At 27.7% G+C, this 27,845-nt stretch overlaps 1 protein-coding gene across 7 annotated transcripts in view; it reads left to right on the forward strand.

Annotated features, from left to right (window-relative positions):
- Positions 1–27,762, forward strand: part of LOC136982959 (uncharacterized) — a 44,968-nt gene extending 17,206 nt beyond the window's left edge. For 4 of the 7 annotated variants that reach the window (XM_067279536.1, XM_067279537.1, XM_067279534.1 and 1 more), the window contains exons 3-18: positions 267–477; positions 553–693; positions 780–1,039; positions 8,991–9,247; positions 12,035–12,314; positions 14,701–14,865; positions 14,943–15,096; positions 16,646–16,922; positions 17,754–18,011; positions 18,098–18,225; positions 18,295–18,762; positions 18,836–19,073; positions 24,820–24,940; positions 25,018–25,284; positions 25,352–25,559; positions 26,963–27,762. In XM_067279536.1, coding sequence (XP_067135637.1) covers positions 267–477; positions 553–693; positions 780–1,039; positions 8,991–9,247; positions 12,035–12,314; positions 14,701–14,865; positions 14,943–15,096; positions 16,646–16,922; positions 17,754–18,011; positions 18,098–18,225; positions 18,295–18,762; positions 18,836–19,073; positions 24,820–24,940; positions 25,018–25,284; positions 25,352–25,559; positions 26,963–27,395 — 3,866 coding nt within the window. In that variant the 3' untranslated portion in view covers positions 27,396–27,762. The remainder of the gene's footprint in view (positions 1–266; positions 478–552; positions 694–779; positions 1,040–8,990; positions 9,248–12,034; positions 12,315–14,700; positions 14,866–14,942; positions 15,097–16,645; positions 16,923–17,753; positions 18,012–18,097; positions 18,226–18,294; positions 18,763–18,835; positions 19,074–24,819; positions 24,941–25,017; positions 25,285–25,351; positions 25,560–26,962) is intronic. The other 3 variants (XM_067279531.1, XM_067279533.1, XM_067279532.1) reach the window with 1 other exon arrangement.
- Positions 27,763–27,845: the final 83 nt, after the last annotated feature.

A 27,845-nucleotide genomic window follows, 5' to 3' on the forward strand; every position in this document is an offset into this window, starting at 1 on the left:
TGAACAAGTTACATATTATTATAAGATGTCAATATTTTATAATTATTAAATAACAAAATCAACTATGTTGGTATCAACTGATTTTCCCCCTTGTAACAGGTATACCCTATTACAATAAACTTTACTATATATATATATATATATTTATAAGTAATGATAAGTAAAAAAATTGATATTGGAAAGGTTTACTAATATGTAATAAAAATTAAATGATTATTTTAAATTATATATATTTTATTAATAATGATATGTATTTTCTCATCTAGTCAATGTAGCTCCCACTAAAGTTTTCTATGTTGGAAGGGATCTTAATATTACTATAGAAGTAAGCAACAGGGTTACACATAAATTAGTATCACAAATTTTGATCATCTTATTAAAAGAAGTTCTAGGATATGCAGATGTTCATTTGGTTTCCACCGAAGGAGGGAATTCTATCTCAACTTTACAACAGATATCTGGTTGTAAAATCCCAGAGTAAGTTTTTTTTAACTGTTTGCAATAAATTTTTCTGTGATTACTTAAAATAATTTCACAATCTTCTATTTCTAGAAAATGTCCAGAGAAATCAAAAAACTTTGTACCAAATATTATGATAAATGTTGAAGTATGGCTGGGACCAGGAAATAGCACTGAAAAATGGGTTCAAACAGGAAATGTAGCAGACTGTGGTCCTTTGGGACCAATTGGAAGGTATAAGAATCACATACTAGATTTATTTTTAACTTTTAATAAAATCTAATTTCTGTTTTTATGTTTTTGCGTTTTTGCATTAACAGAACTGGTTGGTACCTATCATTGTCTTTTGTACATAAATTATGGCAAGAAAATAACACTATTCTTGACCATTGGAGAGCTTTTCAGAAGGAGGAAATTGCATCACTCTTTGATATTACTGAAAAAGAACTCAAGCGTTATGCATTTTATAATAACAAAAAATACTACTGCCAATTTCCAGAATGTGAAAATAGTTATTATAAACCACCTCAATGCAGAAGACCAAATGTAATTTGTGCTACACTGCTTTCTGATTATTCAGGTAATGCACATTGTTTTAATTAATAAAAATTATTATTCACAAATCTAAATCTTAGTATAATTGAAACTAAAGTAAATTTTATATTTAAGTGATACAAAGCATAAACTTGCTTTTTAAAAAAATAATATATACAAATTGCATAAATAAAAAATGATAAAGATGGTATATATTAAATATGGTATCTCAAGTTAATGTTGAAAGCTTAAAAATCAATTTATACATCAACAAATAAAGTTTTTTTTTATTGATATATGTGCTGTTATACAGTAATTAAACTTTTTTAAAAACTTAAATTACTGTTTAAAAAACTAAAGTAAAACTTTTTATCCATATAACATAACATGAGTGAAAAAAATCTTGAATATATCTATTTGGATAAAATAATGGTAACATAGGTATCTAGATGTTTCTTTATATATAACTAATTTTTTTTATTTTTGACAATGAGTGAACAATTTAGCTGTACTCGTTATTAAAGAGAGGAAAATCAATATAAGTAAGAAATAAAATGATTCTGATTAAACAGAAGTTAATAAGTGAATTTATTTCTCTAAACAATAGAATGTTAGGAAATTATCTATGTTAAGTAACATAGTTTTCGTATAGCATTTTTAATATATAAAAAATATATATCTTGTATAATAGTCACACACTTATAAGATTTTTGTAATGTTTCAGTTAAATGCCAGTAAGTGCATATTTTACTAGGCAGCTATACAAATATAAAAAACAGAACAGCATATGTTGATTTTTGGATAAAAATCGACATTATATATATATATATATATATATATATAAACAGTATAATTTTGAGATTGCTTGAGATTGCTTTAATTTTTTTTTTTTCAATTATTGATATAAAATAAAAATAAAAAACGTTATATATTATTATTATTAATGTGAAAACTTATGCCTGATATGTGTACTTAATGTAAAAGATGTGTATCATTAACCAAATTTTATAATACTTCAAAATGTAATGTAAATAATAATTGATAATCCAAACCTTATAAGCCAAATAGAGTTTAAATTTTAAAAATTTTAAAATAATTTTTGATATTTATAAAAAAATAATCATGAAAACATTTTTTTTGCAAGCTATCTTATGTAAATAAGTCAGATTGTTTTTATAGAATAATTTTAAAAATTAATGTTTATTTAGATTATTTATTTAACAGTGTAAATAATATATTAGGTTTAAAATAAAGCAAGGTTACATATACTGTACATCAAATGCTAAATAATGATTAAAAAGACTTGTCTGCTTAGATTTTATGATCTGTCTCAAAGAAAAAAAGTCAATTCATTAACATTTCAATATTAAAATGTAAATTTGAATGCTTCAGAATGAAATAATTTTAAAATGTAAAAAAACTATATAATAAACAATTTATTCATTTTACATCAATTAATTATTATTTACTTAACATTAATTATCAATAATTTAGGTTATTTAAAACTTTAAATAATTAAATTAATTTCATCATTGCCCAAAATTAAATATCTATCTCTTAAGACTGTTCATAATATAACAATATGATAAAAAGGGATATTTAAAGGAAAATGCCTAAAATAATTTAATACATTGTACAGTACATTTATTTTGTGTTTAATATTGAATAGTACATGTTGCCAATATATATTGGAAACAAAAAAAATTGCCAAACACAAACAATAAACAGAATAAAATTGTAGTTAGGTTAACTTTTAAAATAGTTAATTTTGATAAATTGCAATTTGACATCTCATAATTTGTAATTTATTTTATATGCTCTGTTTAGTATTATTTGGTTTAAGCCAATTTCCTTGTCAAACTACTATAAATATATACAGAATATTAATTAATCTATTCATCAATTGGTATTTTGAAAGTATCAATTCTTTTGAAGTAAGATCAAGCTTAAATCTCCTTATTTAAATTTCATTTTTTTTTTATAATATTCTAAATTGTCAATTTTTTAAAAATGCAATTATATTTTATTAAAATTTTGAAAGAACTGGATAAGATATATTTATTGTTAAATAAACTAAGTAATCTACTGTTTACTAACAATCCAAATGTTGCAAGGTTCAGGCTAGGCTTTCCCAATATACATAAAAGAATCAAATACTATGATTGCATACTCTATTATAAATATTTTAATGGTTTTATTACAGCTTTCTGCTTTCATCTTAGAATACCTGTAAAGAATACATGCAGCAACACTTGTATTTTTACTCCTTTCTATCGCTTATATATTTCATATACATCTTTTTTTACCACATAGCTGGAAACATGAACAATGTAGAAGACATGCTTTACATTGATTTTTTACGTTATAAAACATCTTGTTGACGTTTATTATATAATCCTTAATGGTTTGTAAACATGCCTTTATTTACATATTCTATTGCATTTCAGTTCTTTCACACTTTACGCAAATGAATTTTATGGCAATATCCTGTATTCTGGCTCAGTTATTATATCATTTTTTGTCCAATTTTCATTTATGTTTTATTATGTTGGTTGATTTTCTTTTTATGTATTTTATCTTTTTTTGTTATGGATCTTGTTATTTATCAGGGGAATAGATCTGCTGTCCAGCAACATTTCCTAATATAGATAAAATAAAATTATATTACCTATGAAACCTAATTCACACCACAATGTCATATTAGCATGGTTTGTGAGTTATCCATAAAAATATATTAGAAAATATTTTTGTTTGATATTTAAACAATATGATAACATTATTAGATCAATTTAATTTAATAGATTCTAGAAACATTGAGAGTCGTGGCAGTGACTCCAAGCCAAGTATAGTCACTGATTGACTATATATACAGGAATTAGAGTTGCAATTTTTGGGAATCCACTTCTTTGCCCCCCAAACACCTAAAGTAATTCTGAATATCTCATTCAAAGGATAATTATTTTCTTACACAGTCCAAAATTTCAGATTTTTCTATAAAAGGGTTTCCAAAATATAAGCAATTGAAAAGTGCAAAACCCGACAAAAACGTTGTATTTTCTTCTTCATCCAGCACTGCAGATACTCGCAGAGAAAAAGTTACTGAGTCTACAAAGCTCAAATTTTAAACTTACTTCATGTCTCTGTTGTTACCAATGAGGGTTTTTTGAAACTTCTGGGTCAATAGGGGTTCCTCATAGAGCTATTTTTCTTTCATCACTTAATTTTATGCTTATAAGGATAAAATTGCATAGAAATGAATAATTTTTATTCAAAATGTTATCCAGACTAACAAACACTCAAATTTATGTGAATTAAAACTTCTTATAATGATTTTACTGAACAGTGTATCAAAAGCGTTCAGTTGGAGGCCGTCACCAAATGCCAACTTGAACCTCATACTGCATGTCATCATCATAGGTCTTGATGTAATAACATAATCATTAACCAAAAGCAATTGATAGCCAAACAAAAACATCTGAGATGTAAAAATCTTGTGCCAAGTAAAAAATTATGATAATTTAGACGACAGTCAAATTTTTTATTAGTTTTTCTTTGTTAAAGATAAACTCGACACTTTGAAGTGAAATGTGTGAAATGTATAAAATAATAATACAGGTAAAAATCTTGTGGGTACTGCTTCAAAGCACCAAGGTTGTCTTTACCAAAGAAAAAAATTTGACTGTCATCTAAATTGTCATAATTTTTTACTTGGTCAAATTTTTTACATCTCAGATGTTTTTGCTTGGATATAAGTTTTTTATAGGAATAACTAAAATGGAATTTATAGTTATTAAAGACAGTGAATCATAACACACTTGTGACGCGACTAGTTGTATTATATTTCACCTAAATAATTTCAGTTATTTAATCACTATTTGAAATCAAACATATCTGGTGATTTTGGCTGTTTAAATCATATTATGTCTAAAAAATTAAATATTATTTTTTAGACATCTTATGTTTCTACTTATAAATAAGATGATTTATCAGATTCACCCTACAATAAATAAAATCTAAAGTTTTTTTAAACTTTTTCAAATGATAAATATCAATTTCTTTAATAATTTAAAGTAAAATGTTTTTAAGTTATTAATTTAACATTCAAAAACAAAAGTATCTTCTAAAATGAGTGAATGAAACTAAAACATTCTGTTCTCTATTAAAAATTCATTATTATTATTATTTTCCTATTTTTGTATTTTCTATTCTCAAATCTTCTTAGTTGAACAGCATCTCATAGTCCAACAGATAATAAATTAAGGGAAGCTCTTTATTCACTGCAATTAGAAACAATTATTTTCATTTGTTAATAAATACTATTTCCAAAAAAGGCATGTCAATGGACTCCCCATTATCATCAATATGCTAATATTAATGATAATTAATTATGAAAGAATAAAATCTACATTTTATCTTAATGTGGTCTAAGTTTGGTTACTTTTTAGACTTACCACACTCAAGGTGTGATAAGTCTAAAAATTAGCCAAATTTACAACATATCAAGATACGTTAATCACAGACAAGAAGCAAAAATACTTAGAATCTAAATTATTCTCACCTCTTCTTTCATCCCCTATTCCTTTTAAATCTTAGATATATAGATGGCACATTAATTATGTGAGATGCCACATATCAGGAACTATTAACTTTTGTACAGCATCTATCAATCAAATATACAGTAGAAAAAAAAAATCAGGAACATATGACATTTTTTCCTGATTTAGTCATATTTAGAGAGGAACCAGTCCTTTGCTTCAAAGTGTATCATAAAATTAAAAGAAAAATCCAATTATCATTGCAGATACATCTTTCCAACCATCTTTACATAAAAATGCAGAAATTTGTGCACTAATATGAAGAATATATCTTTATACCTCTTCTCTCAACAGAATTAGAATGAATGAAGGAACTATCTCTTATTTAGGCAAGCTTTTCACTAACAATTGCAAGACTATTCGATTCATACAACCTAATGGTCCTGGTTACACTCTAACCCATCCTCCACAGAATACTCTAGTGTAGAAAATTTTAACTTGTAGAAAAGTCAGGTGTTTGTTCTATATATCTTTAAGAGTTAGTTGATAATGTTACTACATACTACATACTAGTGTTCTAGTCATGGCACATTGGTGCCATGACTAGAACACTAGTATGCTGTCTGAAAGAACATCAGAGGGATATAAGACAAGATAAGGTAAACAGACTACTGAGCTATCCAAATTGGCTCTAACATCTAATTTTAATCCTCTTTGGGCCGATACACAATTCCTCAAACAGAATAAAAATCAATGAGTACTTTATATGTGGAAATCTGTACTTATTAACTGCATACAACTATGCAATCACCCCAACCCTGGACATTCCAGAACATTGGTTATCCCTTTATAGAATGTTAGATTATCCTTAATAGTGTTGAGGATTAATGTAACACAATTGGCCTTATAAATGAAATATCACTCACAAATTTATTAATTGTTTACACCAATTTTATGGAAATCACTATATCATTAGTTTAATGTAATTTTTGGAACTCAACCAAATAATTGCCTTAATTAATCAGGCTATAAATTTGCTATTATTAATGATAAGATATTAAGTAAAAGTAATTTGTATTAGAGGTAGGCTAGATGTTAGACATCATCTCTTATCTAAATTAATAATTATAATTTTTAATAATTTATTAAATAATTTAGAACTGTCTGGAAAAAAGAACTAGCTCAGAGTAGGATTTTAACCTGCAACCTCCTCTTACTATGCACTTGCCAGTTATACCACCTGGACCTCTGGGCAATTCTTCACTTTCAGACATATTTAAACTTTAGATATAACCCCTGAGTAACTGCATATGGTTATATCTAAAGTTTAAATATGTCTGGAAGTGAAGAATTGCTTGGAGTTCTGGGTGGCATAACTGGCAAGCACAGCCTACTTTATTGACCTTCCTGAGGAAGGTCAACAAGGTAGACTGAAAACATTAGAAGTTTAAATAAAAAGACTGCATCTTAAAGGGTTTTTGTTGTTTTATGTTACTTAACAAATATGTTCCCTAACCTATTAGAGTAAACATTTTTAAATTTTAACAAAATAAAGAAAACCATATAAATAAGAATGAACTAGTAACTGTTGTTACTCAGCCAAATTAATCAGTGTATTTTTAACAGTGGGTGAAGTTTAAAGAACACTAATTATTTTCAACCTGATTAACAGACCATCTTCAGGCATGGATAGTTGAAAGTGAAATGCCAGTGTTGGTAAGATGGAATAGAGTAATCATGGTGCATTCATAATTTTTTAAGTATATTATGCTTAAAAACAACTGAATGCTAATTACAAAATTTCATAACAATGCTTTTAAAATGTTTAATTATTGTTCAAAAATTGAATTTGCTAAGATATTTTTAATATACCCTAATTTCTTAATTCATCTCTTAATATATCCCCTACAAGTTTTTTCCTTCTTGTGCATTTGAGAAAAACAACCAAAGTACATTTATTGCATACCTAATAAGCAAAAATTTAATTCTTCTTCTAGTACATCCTTGTGTATCAAGTCTTTTTCTTATTAGCTTTCGTTTTCCATTTAGTTATAGGATATGGTGTACTGAATGTCTTTGAATATGTCCAAAGTATGCCAATTTTATTTTCTTTATAACTGTTGTTAATTTTTTTTCTTTTCTTCATTTTCCATAATACTTTGCACCTAACTATTCTTAAATTCTTTGTACAGTATATCCACATTTTGAATATATCTGATCATTTTATTATTATATCTTTTATAACATTCAACTTTCAAACCAAATGACTGCCAGATTATATATTGGGGATTGTTTAACAATATGAACTATATTGGATAGTTGTTTACTATGAATAACTTTCAAACTACATAACAATGCATTCAATACATAGCATTTTAATATTATTTCTCTAATCTGCAAATATAGTTAATATTACATAAAACCCTTTCCATTTTCATAAATATATTCTTTGCTAAAACAATTCTAGTTTTGCTCTCTACTGTATAATATAATATATATTTGTTGTTGAAACTATATACTATATCCTAAATATTTATAATTATTTACTTCTAATAGTTTGTTAGTTACTTGTAATCTTATATAAGTTCTTCATATTTCTCAATTACTACATATTTCTGTATGTTTGAAAGGATTTAAACAAATATCAAGTGAAATCACTGTTTCCATATTATTAACAACTAAATGTTTTTGAGTAATATTAGTGTGATAATATATAGGTGTGTTTTTGTTCAGCAAAATTTATATTAAGCCATTGTTGATTAGCTAAAGCATACAAAGATTTTAAAAAATTGTATTTATTTTCTCATATATTTGATTGATCCTATTATAAGTTAAGTTCAATCAAATAAGAGTGATTAATATCTGCTCTGTTTTCAACTAGATTTATATAGATTTCTATCTATCAGTAATGAAATCTCCTTAATCAAATTGTTAGAGCTCTTTGAACTTCATTAAATGAAAATAAAACAGTTATGACTTTTTAAAAAATTTTGATTGATAATCTAATATGATTATCTATGATGGATTCTTTTTCTATAAAATTCAAAGAATTTATTTGGATATCTCAAGTCTTAACTTCTTTTAAAAATATTTTAGTATATAATGCCAAACAGTAATTCAGAAAGATTTTATTGGATTTTTAAAATAAAATAAAGTTCAATGATGGCACAGAAGCAATGATAAATTAATAAATAAAAAAAGGAATTATATTCAAAAAATTAATTTTTTGTAGTATTATCTCATTGATTTATGTTTATATTATATCTTTGTAGTTTAGTTATTAATATCATCCATTACTCAATATTATCACACACTATTATAATAATGCACAAACAATTTAAAATGTGTTAAAATTCATTATATCATGTAAAAATTTCTAAAAATAATTTTTCATTCTTTTTTGATAAATTTGTGATTTATTATTTAATATAGTTTAAAATATATTTTTTTGTTTTCCTGTAGAATCTTCCTTTACTGTTTTAAAGTCTGAAATTGATCATCTTCAATTACTAGTAAAAGTTTTATGGGTGGGTCCAAATCTTGAAAACATTGTACATGATAGAACATCTGCAAATAAGCCAATATTATTTTATAATTGGAAGCCAAATACAGTTACATCTATTGGTAATTTTACTAATGTTGCATTTCCCCATTGTGAAGATAAATTTTCATTACAAAGAGGAAAAACTTGTGAACATGATGTTAATCAATTGGAAAAGGTAACTATTGCTTTTGAAATAATTTTCTCCATTAAAACTTAAAACTTATTTTGAAACATTGTACTGCTGACGAAAACTTTAAGTATTTAAATAGGTTTACCATTAAAATTTATGGATATTGAATTTTATCTTTATATCCTCTAGCTCTTAATGCATCATTTTATTATGTTGTTTATATTGCTGATATTGATGCAACTATGTTTAAATTAGGTCTGTTACTTTTTTATTCAGAAATTGTTGTTTCTTACACAATAAATAATATAAATAAATAACGACTAACCCGTTACAAAGCTATACATCCACCAAAGCTAAATAATATATAATGCAGAATGACAAACTGTCTTATTTGTTAAAAACTATTGCCACAGTTTTGTACATGTAACCTTTGGGTTATCTGTGTTTAAAAAATAATTTGAAGAGGACATGGCCTGTGCAATAGGCCAGGATGTATTGCAATTACAAATGGTGCTTATGGAGCAGTTTTACTCCATATCCACAACCATCATATTCACAGGTTATGTGATGGGGTGGTTATAGCAATTTTCTGTGGGTTATAAGCCATTGCAAGTTTTATGTATGAAAATATGGTATGAAAAAATGAAGTATGAAGAATAAAGTATAAAAAAATAATAATCTCTTTTTTGCTCCTTTTTCGTATGAAACTTTATAATTGTTCAGTAGATCATCCATGAATTTATTAAGCATGTTCAGAACTGATTGAGACTATACTTGCCATATATCTCGGCGGATAAGATGATAGTTGAATCATAAAAAATGGCCCCCAAAATCCGGAGTCGTCTTATACGACAGATATATAAATTTCAATCTAATTTTTTTTTGTAAGTTAAAACCATTATAAAAAGACAGACAAACCGTAATTATTTACTAGAAGAGAGTAGGATATGTGCACAAAATAGAATAGCCCATAAAATGTTTTTGTGAATAGTCAGTCATTACCTGAATGCCCGAATCAGTGTGAATGTTTGCAACAATTGCAAGGTAGTGCTGCCAGATGCAAGAAAATAAAATTTGTTTATTTGAAAAATTACAAATAGGACATAATTCCGTATACACTATACAGTATTATTATCCATATGATGATCGCCGATCTAAACTAAATTCATAGGCCGTTGATAGTTTGGGGGTTGTCTCATAGGACAGATATATGCTAAAACCATAAAACTTTGATGAAAATTTATACCTCATCTTATCTGAAGGTCGTCTTATCCGCCGAGATATATGGTAATTATGGACATTTAGTAAACTTTATATTGAAAAGATGGAAGTGCAGGTGCTCAATACTCTCTACTGTAGTTTCATGAATTTTCAATTATGATAATAACAACATGATTTAAATTTATGAAAGCATTCTTTAATAACTAGGAAACAAATTTTTAATGAATAACAAATGCTAATGGAACTATCCAGATAAACTGATAACTGTTTAAAATTTTTCTGAAAAAAAATGTACACATGATGCAGAGTAAGTTTCTTAAAAAGCAGATGGAAAGAAAAAAGAACAGAATAAGTGTGCAATAGCAGAAATTTAATTGCTAGAAAGAAAACCATATTAATAGAAACAATAAAAAATATGAAACTGAAAATATTGATCAATATATTGATATTAATGAATAAAGAAAAAGTATAACTGATTTTCATTCAAATGTATTTTTTTAAGGGATTGTCCATAACCTATATAATGTTGTTTTTATAATTTTCAGCTATCATCCCATCTCTTGTAATATTCTATAAAACTGTCACACATACCCTTGATCAACCCCCTTAATTTTTCTAAGCAATAATACAGAGCTTGGGAATGAATTGTTATATTTCATTAATTACACATATAACATGAAAAGCAATAATAAAACAGTATGGTTCACTATCAAACTGAATACTAACAAAGCTGAATCATTATGTTATCCAAGTGTAAAAGCCCTAGCATTACATAACATTTTTGTAAACATCCCTGCCTTTTGTAATGCATTGTAATGATTACCTGAATAACCACACTGCATTATATAATTTATGGACAATCCTAAGAAGGTATGTCAATAATTATAAACATCAATATATCTCTGTCATCTCTTGACTAATTTTTGTAATGCTCCAGCAAAGCAATCTTTTGTGGTGAAACCAAACCCATTGACAGACCACAGCCTTGACAGATTCACAGTCTGTAAACTTCTGTCTGTGCAGAATCTCTTTCATCTTTTCAGAGTACATAGTCTAATAGTATCAATTAAGAGAATAAGGAGTGAGGTACATACCACAGTAAAACCCAAGGCTGCCAACTTTTCAGTTGAAACTTTGCTTGTGGAGGAACAGGTAATACCATGCAAAAATAAAACATTTTATACCCACTTTCCTTGCCTGTATTTCTGGGTTTTTTGGTGAATAGCAGGTAATAAACTGTTTTTAACTGAATGACTCTTTTCCATTTGTTCTATCTTATTCCAAACTCATGACTGGTTCAATTTGAATATTTACTTCTATAGTTTATGAATGACTAAAACTGATTTTATTCTCTTAACTTAAATGGTGAAAATTATATGTTTTTATATTAGAATTTAATAGATATACAATGAAATTTAATAAGTATCTAGTCCAAACTTTGGCCATCAGTACGTAATTCTAATATTGTGCTTATTAGATATTTTACTTAACAATTATTCAAAACATAATGCAGATTATTCTGGATAATTTCATAAATATATTATTAGCAAAAAGTTTATTAGCTATAAACAATATGCCAGTAGCTGAGATTGAATTTCATTTTATTTTCAGATCATTTGGTCTAAGATTAAAACAAATGCTCCAGATATCTATCAAACTATACGAGCTATGACATTCCGTCAAGATGATTATTTCAGATTATTAGAAACCTATACTCAGTTAAAACCAAGAGGAGTTAATATTTTTGGAACTGCTTGTACATGGATTACACAAAATCAAGAAACTTGGCATGAATGGGTTCCTGAAACCTATTTACAAAAGCCAATTCTTTATATTGGTGGAATATTTCCTATGAATGGTACCTATTGGCAACAAAGTGGAGTAATACCAGGTTTGTATTTTTATTAGCATTTCATTCAATTATTATGCTGTGTTGTTGGAATGTTTCTTGCATGGCATATATATTGATGCTTAGTGCTATGCTGAACCAAAGTATCAAGGTACAACTACAGAAAAGTTTTGTTTACATATTTACGTTTAAGAATTTCCTGACTATGTGATGTGTTTAATATGACAGTTCTTTTGTAGAATGATGTGCGCTGTTGTGAAACCCTAATGTTTTGAGACTTTTGTGTAATGTATGTGGTGGTATGACTCATGTGCGAGAAAAGACTACTGGTACAATACATACCTCATCAGTTCATCACAGATACTTTATCTTGTGGACGAGTTCTGAACATTTACAAAATACATACACTGAAAACTTTGGTATGTTCTGAGTGTTTGGTACAGCTATGTCTATGTTGTATGTGATTTTGTTTTGTCTGTGTTTATGTCAGTGTTAGTATATTATGCAAGTATTGTTTTCTATGACCATCTGAAGCATGTATCTATAATATGGTTCCTGAGCATGTAGTAGTTTGTGTTTGTGTGCAAGCTTTTGATGTATTATATTTGCTATTTGGTTATGTCAATGTAAGTAGTTTGTGTTGAAAGCTTGCATGCTTGTGAACTTCTTACAAGTATTGCCTGTCTTTAAAATGTGTTTCCTGTAGTTTGTTGTATTTGTGACGTGGTCTTGTATGGCAATCATTCTTCCATTTCTCCAAAGAAGCAGCCAGTAGTTTGATGCAGTTCTGTCAACATGATCCCAACTGAGATCATTTGGGTGCCTACTGTAGAGCTCCTTCTGAGCCCAAGAATGTCTGATTATGTCTGTCTCTTGTATATTGTGTCAGTTATACTCAGTGCTGTATAAGTTTGCAAGAGTTATTGCTTTGTGTAATTGTGATGTTGCTTGTTTTCTGTAGAAAAACTCACAGTGTCTGTATTTGTTTATAGTAAAAGTTTATTATATCTGTGAGGCTTTGTCCTCCCTCTTTACTAGGAAGAGTCAGCCATTATATGGATAACTTAGGGTGATGTTTGTTATGTTTTGTTAATATTGTCTGTGTGTGTCCAATGTATAACTCCAAAAGAATATGTCAGTACTGCAATGACATGTGTTTATTGCTTGAAATGTGTGTTTTGCATTTGACTGTGTTGTTAGTATTGAGATTAGTCTGCTTTTATATTCTTTTATTAGTCTTTGTTTTATCTGTGCATGTTCTTTGAGTTTGAGTTTGATCTGTTGGAATTCTAAATATCTGTAGTCTTTGCCTTCATCCATGGATTCAATAACATCTTCATTTCTGAGAACAAAATCATCCTTCTTTAGGATTCTTTTTTTTTATGTGAAGTGTTCTCATTTGTCTAGGCTAAACTCCATTTGAATGTCAGTGGAGTAAGTCTATATAATTATTATTATATAAATTGATTTTAATGAACTTATAATAATAAAGTATATTTTAAAATAATTAAGTGATAAAAAATTGTATTACAAATTCAAAAATATTAAGCCCTTTAATATTTTATAGAGATTGATTTTTAATTTTATAACATTTTTTAAAATTATTTTTCCCATTATTATTATTGGAATATTAAATATTATTTATTAAAAAATAGTAAGAAAGTCTGTGCCCTAATCTTTTAAATAGTAATAAATGTCATTAATAAAAAACTATAATCATGAAAAAAAGGTGTTTTTGAACTCTTCAATTCTTATTCAATCCTTCTTTCTTTTAGATATCCAACTTTTTTTAAATTTCATTTGTTCTCAAAAAGTAAGTTCTGATCGAGTATTATCTCACTCAAACGTCCATTGTTTGAGTATTGTGGTAGCATGATGTTAGGTACTTATACTATACTTTCATGTATTTGACATGTATCCCAATACTGTGAGAGATAATGTATACCTCATGCATAGAACTCCAGGTCCTGTTCATGGAATCACTTTTGAACCATAGTAACTGCTTTGTTATCTGATAAAAAAAACCTCTTCCATAGCAGTGTTTCTTCAGAGATTTAAATAGACAATATTTACTAAGTTAAATGAGAAATCTGAGCTAAATGGCAGGTAGTCCAGTATTCCTGCCTAAATCATTTAGTGGTATAGACAATGTATAGTATAAACTAGTGATTACCATCTATTTGGACATCTGAAGAAACCCATCTCCAGGAGGAGATTTTTATCAAATAAGCAGTCATTTGAAAATGTTGTACAGAACTGGTCCAAATAATGGAAGTTACAGTTTTAATGTAATCCTTGGCCAGAACTTTAGGAATACACTAAGTAAATTTTATTTTTGTATTTTTCTTATTTTATCAGTAAATACTGAAATTATAAATGTACAAAAGTACAGGCATTTATAATAATAAAATAAACTTTTATATTACAGCGGCACAAATTGCTATTGATGCTGTTAATAAAAATCAAAATATTTTAAATCAATATAAACTTACTTTACTTGTTAATGATGGACAATGTGCAGCAGATGAAGTTATGAAAAGTTTCATCGGTTATGTGACGAATTCCACTTACAAAGATATTATTGGAATTTTGGGTAATGTTATTGTTTAAAATATTCTTATGCATTTACAATGCTATTACAATATATCTAAAAAAATTTATCTTGTTTAGGACCAGCATGTTCAGATACAGTTGAACCAATAGCTGGAGTTGCTAAACATTATAACACTATTATTATAAGTTATAGTGCTGAAGGAGCATTAATCAATGACCAAGATAAATACCCTTACTTCTTTCGTACAATTCCTGAAAACAGTCAGTTCAGGTGAATTAAATTAAATTTTAGCATTTAGCATACAATAGAGTTGGACCGAATATTTGGCATTATTTGGTATTTGGGTATATTTGGCCACAATGTACTCAATATTTGATATTAAACATATGTTTTTAACATTTGGGCTGAATCGTTCCTTAAAGTTGAACTGTTTGACCAAATAATCTCATTTTGGTTTAGGAAGAGAGAGAGAGAGAGAGAGAGAAAAGAATACAAAATAAAAATAAAATAATATTTAAGATCACAGATATTTAAAAATATTGTTATTTATTCCTTTCCAAAACAAATATAAACCTATTATTTATTAATAATCACAATTCAAAAGCAATAAATTGTAATAAAGAAACATTAATGCTCCTGCATTAATAAGTAAGGAATTTTATTGTCCATCATAAATACTTCCAGCTTTGCTGAACATACTGTATGTTCACTAAATACACTACTTGGGTTTGCCATAAAATGATGAACCTCAGCTGCAAAAATTAATGTTTTTTACTTTTCTTCAAACAATAATAATTTTTTAAAAATAAAAACAATATTTATTAAAGCTACCACCAACCAAAGCCAAATAATTTCGGCTTTGGTTGGTGGTAGCTTTATATGTTACGGGTTGGCTGTTGTTGATTATTTGTATAATACAGTCAAACCTGTTTTTATGCGGGGGATAGGGACCGCATAAAAAAAGTCTCATGTAGAAAATAACTCGAAACCGTACGAAATAACTAGGAATTGCTTTTTTAACTCCTTGGACCTTTTTCTGCAACACCTAATGGGAAAAAAAATCCTCTAAGAATTTTAATTTTTATATTAATTAATTATTTCCACTTAAAACGAATCTAACATTAAAAAGTTAAAAATAATCGTTAAATAATGATTTTATTTGAAAAATATAGCTGCAGGAAGTGTTATTTCATTTAACAAGGCGTGAAATTTCACATTTGCAGTCTAAAGCTGGAGGGGAGCTAACTTACCGCATCTGTTCAAATATAACATAATATTTATGGTTTTTTATGCTATTAAAATAAGAGGGGACCAAAAAAAACGTATGAGAAAAAAATTTTACTGAATAAAAAATGAAAAAACCTGCTGATGTCATAGAAAACATCCAATAGAGTTATAAAAAATTTTACAAAAGTCAATTATGTTCCAATTTGATTGAAATTTTCATATACTGCACAAAAAAATCGCACAAAACAAGTCACACAAATAAAAATCGCACATAAAAAGAGCGCATAAAAACAGGTTTGACTGTATTTATTATTGAACAGAAGGTGCTTCCTTCACCTTATTCTAAGGCTTAGAGTCTAAGCAGTTACAATTCCAAATAAATCAGTTAATATTCAGCTGAATATTCAGTATTCATTACCAGTAATATTCAAATAATTGTTTGTATTTGGTCAAAAGCTCTTATTCGGTCCATCCCTATTTTATATATAACTTTATTCTTATATATTTGAAAATAGAGTATTGTCTATTTTCTTAGTATTTTTAATTAGATAAGTAGATTAAATTTAAACAACTTATTTTTTTTATTCTTTAGGCATGTTTATCTACAGTTATTTAAACAGTTAAATTGGAAGAGTGTTGCTGCATTAACTGAGGATGGTCAAAAATATCCAGAATATATATCTCTTGTCCATAACTTATTGCAAGAAAATGGATTGAACTTCATAACAAATAGCAAATTTCCCCGGGATCGTGTTTCTCACAACATGACACAATATTTATTAGATTTGAAAGGAAAAAAGGCAAAAATTATTATTGGTGACTTTTATGATTATGCAGCAAGGTCTGTCATGTGTGAAGCATATAAACAGGTAACTGAAAATTATATCACTTTTTTTATTTAAAGAGATGGTGCTAATCAAATTGTTATTCTTCCCATTTGTGACAATTCTTCTCATATAGCAATTTCCAATCCATATATATGTTATCTGCATCCCCGAAATTAATACACTTTTGGGCAGAAGTGATAAGTTTATTAATTTTAGGGATGCATATAATATTTTTTCAGCAACTCCCAAGTTCTTTAAACATGTGCCAACATTTCCAATGCAAATGCACATTTAGATACATAGTATAAGCTGCCAACACGGTACTAATCATACCTCTTCTAATACTAATATCCCAGTTGTTCTTTAATTCTTACATCTGATGTTCTAGACATTCAATCTATGTACTCTATATCCACCCTAAATTATTGATCTTTAATAGATATATGGTAAATTCATGGTATCTTAACTTATGTTAATTAATAAGAAATTATAAAGATAATTAACATTTTTTAAATTGTTGTCAATTTATAAATTATAAAATCAATAGCAAACATTTATTTTTATTCTTTTGGCCATTTCTCAATGTAAGCCTCTTAAAGATGCACAGTAACATATAACTCTTACAATATCAAAGTGTGATCTATTTGTGTTGGAAATGCTTTCCACTATACATATCTTTTAGTGATTATAAGTTTTATACAGCATTGCTGTATGAGGTGCATTGACACAAATGAAGAATAATAATTTGATTAGTTCTATTTCTTTATTTAATGAATGATATAATGTGTTTCTGATTTATATCATTTTCATTTGATTTGTACATAACTTAAACTATTTTAGATAATACTAAAAGTGATATTTCTGACTTGATAGGGTATGATAGCACGAAATGGATATCAATGGTTTTTACCTTTGTGGTTTCAAAAAAACTGGTTTGATACTGATTTTTATAATAGTAATATGTCACACAGTCAGGAGAATGTGCAATGCACAACTAAACAAATGATGGAAGCTATTAATGGTCATATGAGTCTAGCTTATAAATTTTATGGTGACGATGATGTAATAATGCAAGAACAAAAAAGCATTGGAGCATGGAAAGAATATTATAAACAAATTGCAAAAACCACTGTAAGTTTTTTAAGAAATTGCATAATTGTGTGTATTTATATAATTATATACATATGAATTTATCATCTCAATTCTCTTTTCTCTAGAATAGGCCAACTAGTATGTATGGGGGATATGCTTATGATGCTGTTTGGGTTTATGCTTATGCATTAGATGCTTTGTTAAAAGAGAATCATACACATGTTGCAAATCTCCATTCTGATGAAACATCTAGGTAGAATTTTTTAAATTTTAAGTTCAAAAACTTTAACTGATTATAATTTCTATTAATTGTTAATTTTAGGCGGTTTGCAGAACTACTCAACAAGACAAATTTTACTGGAGTATCAGGCCATGTTTATTTTGAAGGTTCTAGTCGTATTTCAGAAATTCTGGTGTGGCAATGGCGTGATAACAAAACATACAAAATAGGATTGTATACACCAGAAGGAAGTGATTCTGGCAATCTAGAATTAAATGAATCTGCAATTGTATGGCTTACGGCAGATAAAAAAAAACCAAATGATGGTTCAGAAGGTAAAATGTTAATTATTCTGAAATTTAATGTAACACTAAGTACTAATTCTCATTATATTTTCATTCACTTTTCACTTTTATCCTATATTTTAGAACCCAGTTCATGTCATCATCTAGAATTTTTGCAAAAAGCACTTGGTGTTAGTTGTAGCATTGCTGTTGTCATTGCAAATCTTTTTGGATTTTTCATTTTAGCAGTTCTGATGTTAATTATTTTTATTATATTTAAACATAAGTATGTATGTTTTGAATTTATTATTAAATAATGTGAAAGAATAAAATAAAAACCTATATTTTTTAATATTTAGATATGAACAAAAAATGAAATCTACAGAAGCCAGAATGAGAGAATTAGGTTTAATCAAAAACAGTAATTTATTGACTCTTGATGAATGGGAAATGCCTAGGGATCATATAGTAATTAATCGAAAACTGGGAGAGGGTGCTTTTGGAACAGTGTACGGAGGAGAAGCATTTATAACAGATAAAGGATGGATTGCTGTAGCTGTAAAAACATTAAAAATTGGGGCTACCGTAGAAGAAAAAGTATGTATACTTTACTTACTTTGACTTAAGTATAAAGTATTAATACAAAAAATTTAGTATTATTGATAAAAACTTTAAAACATTATACATTCATTATTTTATTTCTGTGTAAAACCAATCTTCACTTTTTAATAAAAGTGGTATTTTGTATCAAATAATAATTAAATTCATATTGATATGCATTTGATTACTGTTTTTCATGTATGTGTGTTATGAAATAATGTGATTATAATTATTCACAATATTTCTTAATCACAACAATGTATAGATTATGTATAATTAAATAAGTTATATGGTAAATTATACCCATAACAATTCTTTTATTAGAATGATTTTAATGTTTTGTATTAAATTATAAAATACAAAACATTTTATTCTACTTTTGAAAATGTAAGTATAAATAAACTTTTTACATTTTGTTTATATAAATTATCAGAAATCACTTATTAAAATTAATTTTCAATAGATCTCATATCAGAAACATTAAAATTATATAGTGTTAAATGAGTCTAAAGCCACTCAGCATTTTTCAGATATAAGATTCAGATTTTTATGAATATGTTGTAAATCTTGTCTAAGTTTAAATATATGTTAGACAAGATTATTATTTATGTGATGTGGAGTTTACATAGAAATTGATCTAGACATAATATTATTCCTATTAAAAGTTAATATATTTTATAGTTATGTTGATAAGGAATAATAATACTTGTAAGTTTTCAAAATGATACAATTAATGTATCTAGTCAAATTCTAACTCAGAGAATTTTAGCATAAAATTTAGCTTTAATTTACTACTGGTATTTAATTTTGCTTGTATCAAAACTTACTGAAATTTATTACATTAATTAACTTTTAAATATGTAATCATGTCGTAATGTGTAATTATTGAATATAATAATTATGGATGTTTTCACTGTCTTATTATTAGTTTAAACTTAATACAGTAGATGTTTGTTAATCCAGCAACTGGTAACTTGTATTGTCAGGAAATCCGGCACCCTTTCAAAAGTAGCCAATAATTGGCATGCTAGTATTCTGCAAATCAGAATTTGTTAGGGCACATTATTGCCTACATTCTTTAGCAAATCATATGTTGTTAAAATTTTTGCAGGTTTTCAATCTTCACACAGAATAGTTTTTCAACAAGTATTATATAAAACATCTATTCAAAAGCTATTCAAGAAGAAGAATATATGATCAAATAAACATATTTTAGACATACTTTTTTCTAGAAAGAAGAAATTAAAACCATTTTATTGATACAGGATGTTTACTTTAAAACACAATTGCTAATAACTTAAACTGCATATTCTTTTTTATTATAAATAACAACATAATATTAATATACAAACTTCAAAGTTTTTGGGGGCAACACTGTTAATTGTTGTTGCTATGGATACTTCTAAACTAACAATATCTATTTTCTGCTGGCTCTTACATGGTGTATTGAACTAAGATCAATTCTAAATATGCAATGAAAATTCAAAATAAATGTGAAATTTTATGATCACCAGATTACCTTTCTAACAGTTTAAGGTTGGTTGGTTGGTTGGTCGGAGTTTGTGGCACAAGAGCCTAGATAGTCTAACAGTTTACATTTACTACAGGTATTGCCTGTTTATTTAAAGCTTCATGAATGCCAAGTGCCTTCTCAGAATCATGGCAGAAAAAATTCAAGAAAGTGTTGTGAACAGCCCAGCAAAAAAGTTATTTTGAAGACTTTCAACAGAGCATGGAACCTCTTTAAAAACAACTAGGCTTATTCTGCATAAAGATTTGTATATATTTACTTACAAAATCAATATTATATGGGTTTTGACAAAATAAACAAAACTGAAATGAATGAAGTTCACCAAGGAATTCAGTGATTTGTTAGAAAGTCAGAATAAATCCTTGTGATTTTTAATTGTGGAGATATCTAAAAAGACTGCCCTGCTCACTCTAAAAAAAGTTGAAGAATCCATTATCCATTACCTGCAGTGTCAAACAAGTCAATAAGGAAATTCTCAATTGCATTTTAGACAACACTTGCATTAAAAAATACATGTCCAGAGTAAACAAGACAGCCATGTTGAGCATATAATCATATAAACTTTGAAGTTTGTATACTATTATATAGTCATTTATAATAACTACATATTCTTTTTAAGTTTTTTTGACTGATTGGTTTAGAAAGTGCCAAATCTGTGAGTGTTCATTGAGGTGAGATTGACCAAACACAAAAAACTTGAAAGTACAGGCCCTAGTAGCATACTGTTTTCCCAATATTTCGATATATCTTTAAATGTAATTTATTAACAGTGCTTGCTGTAAACTACTAAACTAAATCAATTTGAATCAGTTTTAGGATCCACCAGATAAAAAATGCTCATATTATATTCAATATACTAAATTATGCTTTTTCTGCCATTTGAAGACACATGCTTTATTATGATTTTGAACTCTGCATTAAGGGTACTCATATGTTAAAAAAAGGGAAGTAGCAACCATACTTAAAATGCTACATTATGCTTTTTATATATAATGATTGCAATACTCATGATCAAAAATCTGTTACCAATAAAGAAAATATCTCAAGAATGGCCACTGCAGTGGATCCTTATAAAAGGGAACAACTACACTCCCCACAGAGTAAAGATTAAAGCCATTTTCTCATATGTGTATCTTTCCACCACAAATCAGCTGATTCATGCTGAACAATTTTGATTCTGTGTAACAGACAAGCCTGGCAGCTGGGCTGTGGAGTCAGAGTCGGAAGGAATTTCTGGCCAGAGGAGTCAGAGTCGGGAAAAATGTGTCAACTCTGACTCCAGCATTTTAAATTTAATTTAGTTTTTTTTATTTAAATGAAAGAAAATTTATTTTAAATACAAAATGCAACAATTTAATTTATTATGTATGTATTAATAGTTTTCTTTGTAATATTTGTGTTTAGTAGTTAAATTATTTTGACCCAATTGAATTTAAATATTTATTCATTCCTTTATTATCCCTGCTCTAAATAAGTACTCTATGTTTCTGAATGAGCCAGATTAATTGATATACCATTAATTGGTATATTTTTCTTTTCTGAACAAGGGGCTGAAGTAGCTAGATTGCACACTTTTTAGTTAGACTAACTTTTCTGGAAAAGTGAAATTGAAGTACAAAAGCTGTAGAATAAAGTTATGTAGATGTAGAATTTTATTGCTCCCCCTTTTTCCTCTTATTAATTTTTTTATACAAATAATATAAGTTAAATATTAAAAATACTAATATTTAACTATAAAAGTATTTGGGTAAATGCTGGGACTCCTTTCAGAGTTCAGAGTAAGATAACCCCTATGAGTGCCTCTGTCCCCCATAAAATAACTTGGTATTTAATTTTGCCAGAGTAGGAGTCGGAGTCAGGTGTTTGTACACCAACTCCACTGCCCTGCCTGGCAGAACTGATTTTTCAAAGCCTTTTATCTCGGTGTTTCATTATTTACTGTTTACTTTAATTTGTAAAGATTTTATGTTTTAATTGTATGATTTGGACACTCTTAACCAGAAATTGTTGCTTCTTTGCTGCACTTGAAGTTGATAGACCAGTCAGTCTAGCAGCTTCTATTCTATGCTTATGTTAGGTTAGCTTCCTTAATGTGTGAATATGCATGCTCAGAACAACTGATTTGCTTTGTCTGAATTCTAATAGTCTTCTCTATATGATTAGTTTTAGAATAACAATGTGGAGAAGTACCTATCAAAGGCAGTAGCACATTGCACTTCAATTGCCACTTTTCAAAACATCTCTCACTCCTTTCACTGTGAATGATAAGTATTGTTAACAACCATTGAATAGTATATCAATGTACCACATACAGTAATTTTTTAAAAATAATGTTTATGATAAATACTATGCAGAAAATGTAATGATAATTCACATCATCATTTAGTACTATATTTTTACTGTAACATATCCAAGGGCATACCCAATGAGGAGCGGGAAGGGGCAGTTGCCCCTAGAAGAAAGTATAGTAATTGACACACAGACACATACTAAATTGATACATCTGTACTATCAGTTTGAATAATGAATATTGTGACTAGACTAGAGCCATCTGTTGTGAAATCTTGGAACTATTTTGCTGTTCGCTGCTATTCGCACTCAAAGAAACTATAAGTTGCCCCCCTCTAGTTCAGATCCTGGGTATGCCGTTGAACATATCCTTTCTTCATAGGTACATACTGGCTTTGTTCTTTAACCTGTGAGGAGTTTAAAAGTATTCTATAAAGCCAACAACGCATTTCACTGACAGTACAATCACTGACTGTCAAATCTGGAAAGTCATATCAATAGATGATGAATTCCTTCATGCCACCTACCCATTTCATCATCTGTACTTATTACATAATTATGAAACTTAAAATAGATGTCATAACAACTTATACAAATGGCAACTACATAAATTCTACAAAATATCTATATACAAATATATAATCATCTTATTCTTCAAACAGTAATGAAACTTATTAAATTAAAACTAGCAAAACAAATGCATCAACCCACAGAAATGTTGGATAATGCTAAAGATCGCTCAATCATTCATGATAAGCAAACAACTAATGAAACTATAGACAAAAGTAATAAATATGTATATTCTGATAAAAAAATAACTTTTTGTAATTTTATAAATGTGAATTTTCATAGACATCATTCATTAACAAATAAAATAGATACATGATTGATGTATGTAATTTTATCCCAAACACTCAACCTTACAATAACAGAAGAAATTGATTGGATGACCAAAGGCCTTCACTAACAATCTGTCTCCATCTTTATCTCTTGCCACTTACATTATTTTGCAAAAACTCTTGAATCCTAGTCTTATGTTGGATTCAAGAATTGTTACAAAACACTTACAATCAAACCTGTTTTTATGCGGTGGATAGGGACCGCATAAAAAAACGCATTAAAAAAAAAATCGCACAAAACTTTACGAGTGGCTATAAAAAAATAGTTTTTGCAACACAATTAAAAAAATATTTTTTTTATGCGGTCAATAGGAACCGCATAAAAAAAAAGTCTCACATAGAAAATAACTCAAAACCATACGAAATAGAATTTATTGACAACAGATGTCAGCACTTGACTGCATCGTCTTGTCTATCGTCTGTTTTACATATTTTTGTCCAGGTGGTGTTTTGTTGAGTTGAAAAATAAATTATTTCATTTTTCGCATATTCATGCAATAATATTACTATAATAAGTTCATTTATGCTATAATAAGTTTATTTAGCTATAATAAGTCAACATGAGACATGACGAATCGCACGAGACTAGTCGCCAACTATACCGCACAAATAAAAAATCGCACAAAAAAAGACCGCATAAAAACAGGTTTGACTGTATACTGATTAAATCAATAAAAAGGTTATTGTAAGTAATGTGGTCAGAGACAAGTACTAGATTACAGAAAACAACAAACTTACTTCTCACTTATTTAATATTGTCAATGTTTTTAGATTTTTGTGTAAAGTCATATAGTCAGAAACTTTTTAAACATATACATATACTGACAGTCTACAAACATGACAAAGCAACATAGCTACTTACAGCTACATTTTAATTCTGCACAGCACTTGGCACTGATACTTAATTTATATCTTGTTAAAATCATCACCAAAACAATAAATTCTATAACTTATATTTTTATAAATAAACAAAATGAATTTTTTTTTGTTTAGAAGTTACTAACTACAGATATTTTCAATATAGCTTGATTTTTTGAGTGAAGCTGAAATGATGAAGAAGTTTGATCATAAGAATATTGTACAGTTGATTGGAGTTTGCACAAGTGGAGAACCTGTTTATACTGTAATGGAATTTATGCTATATGGTATGATACATTTTATATGATTAACAAAGTTTGCATCATACATGATTGTTTTACATAACTAATTTTCCTTTATGTAGGAGATCTAAAAACCTATTTACTTGGCCGTCGACATCTTGTAAATGATAGAGAGAGAGAGAAATCTGATGAAGTATCTGACCAGAGACTGACAAATATAGCATTAGATATTGCAAGAGGATTAAGCTATTTGGCTGAACTGAAGTACGTCCATCGAGATTTGGCTTGCAGAAACTGTTTAGTAAATGCTTGTAGAACAGTCAAAATAGCAGATTTTGGAATGTGTAGACCAATGTTTGATTCAGATTATTACAGATTTAATAAACGAGGTATCATTTACAAAAATTTTTTCATGTAAAAATTTCATGCAAGTTTTACAATTTTTGACATATTTAGGTATGTTACCTGTACGGTGGATGGCACCAGAAAGTCTGATAGATGGAATATTTACACCAACATCTGATATTTGGAGTTATGGTGTTTTGTTATATGAAATAATTACATTTGGAAGTTTTCCTTATCAAGGGCTTTCAAATAATCAAGTATTAGAATATGTCAAGGGTTTTAATACCCTTCCTGTTCCAAATGGTTGTAAACCTGAATTGTAAGTTTACAATTACTTATAATTATATATAATAATAATAATGAATTAATGTAGATGACAGATTATTGATTATTATTATTTTAAATAACAGGATGTTTCATGTAAGATGTTAAAAATTAATTACTCAGATTATGCAATAGCAGAGATATTGCTTTGATTAGAATCAAAGCAATATCTCTCTTCTTAATACTCTGAAAGTAACAATGATTACTTAATGCTTTTTCCTTTTTATTTTAATGATTGTTTTGATAACTGGAACTTTATATATGCCTTATTACAGACTCTCACATAAAGTTAATATATTTGATGGCTTCAAAGTTATTATTTTAGATTTCTTGACTAGTTTGTGAACATGAGCACTGAATTGAGAATTATTAACAAAATAACTCAAAACAAAAACAACCTACAATGTTCTTTGTGGATCCTAAAAAGTTTTTTTTATTAATCAGTTTTGTAAAATTACATACAGGGCTAAATTAAGCAGCTATATTTTTTAAAGATTGTTAGCATTATTTCCTTGGAAGAGAGCAATATGTTCTTACTAAATTTGTAAATGATGCCATAATATAATGAAAAGAATTCTTAGTTCTTTTTTATTCATGTTTATTCTATTATATAGGCTTGCAATAAAAGAAAAATATGGTAAACTTTCTCCCTTCTGTTTTATCTTTAAGTCAAGAATCACTAATTTGATTTTCCAAAGTAATATCTGAAGTAGCTAGGACACACAAATCAAAATAAAAACAATGGAATAATATTTTCTAGTAGTTTTGAGCTGCTTTATGCATCATTGTTCAAAATTACTTCATTAAAAGCATTTTTATTTTAATTTCTTGATGATGGATTAAAATATTTTTAGGTTATTTTATAGAATGAGAAATCATCCAAATATCAAAGGGATCCACATATAAATAAATTTTATTAAAATTTATTTATATGTGGATATTTTGTCCCTTTGATATTTATATAACCAGAAACTTCACAAATTTCAACATTATGCAAATTCACTAGTTCTGCTGGGAAGCTAAAATAATTTTTACTTTTTTCTTTCTATTTACTTAATAATAAATTTTATATAAAGACTACAGTATGAAGAAATTCTGGTATCTTCAATATCCAAATTAATTTCAAATGCAAGTAAAATAAATTAATGACATCCATATCAATATTACTTTTATTATTTTCAGACTTCACTTCGATAATACCAAATTGTGTATTGTTATTACTACCTTGTAAAAAGATAATGTCATAAGTCTATATAAATCAATTTTTTATATGCAATAGCAGCAGCAATAATAATAATAAGCTAAAAAACATTACAAACTATCATCTGTTTCAAATAAAAAATTGTTTAAGCTACTTATTAATTTCTTCTACAGCTAAAATACAATTATTTCTTGCAGAGCATCATTGTTATTGCAATGCTGGTCCAGGAGAGCTCAGGATCGACCAAGTGCTAGTGAAATTGTTGAAATTCTTGCTCATCATTCAAATCTAATATCACCTTGTCTTGATATGCCCATGGCAAGTGTTGAAGTAGAAGATACAGATTCTATTGAAATTGCCATCAATGAAAGAACAAGGTTACATTCAGTTAGTGAAAACTGGCCTCAAAAAAGGCAAAATGGTTCAGTGGACCAAACCATTAAAATGTACAAAGAAACACATGAACTTGAAGATATAGAAAGGAAGTTTGAAAATTCTCCAGCATTAGATAGTCCTTGTGTTTTAGGTCATAAAGGACAATATTTAACATTACAAAATGGTCCTCGTGGTGATAGTGACTATGGCAGTGATGTATCGCAAGACTTCCCCCAAACTATTTCGTTTGTATGAAATATTCCACTTTCAAAGAAAAACATCTTACTACAAAAATGTGATTTAATACAGATAATCATATAATTTGGACCACCCACATTAGAATAGCTTTGTGTATATAAGCACAGATGGTTCTTACTACTGTATATACATTGCAATGGTGCATTACAATATATTAAAATATCATTGTTAATGGTATATTATCATTACCAATGGTACATTATTAATGGTACATTTAATATGTTGTACAGTTTTAATGTCCTTACATTTACAAAACAGGGTGTCTCAAAAGTCAGTTTAGTCAAAACATGACAAAACATTTTCATCAGTAATCTTCAAGAAAAAGTGTTTTTTACTTCTGATAATTGATTTAAGTAGATTAGATAAGCAAGTTATAAAATAAAAAGCAATAAAATAAAAATACAAACAATTTGCTCCAAAATGTTTTAGTTTATTAATTTGTTTATG

This window comes from Centruroides vittatus, unplaced genomic scaffold (genome assembly GCF_030686945.1).
Source record: "Centruroides vittatus isolate TY-2023 unplaced genomic scaffold, ASM3068694v2 contig_875, whole genome shotgun sequence".
Taxonomy (NCBI): Eukaryota; Metazoa; Arthropoda; class Arachnida; order Scorpiones; family Buthidae; genus Centruroides; species Centruroides vittatus.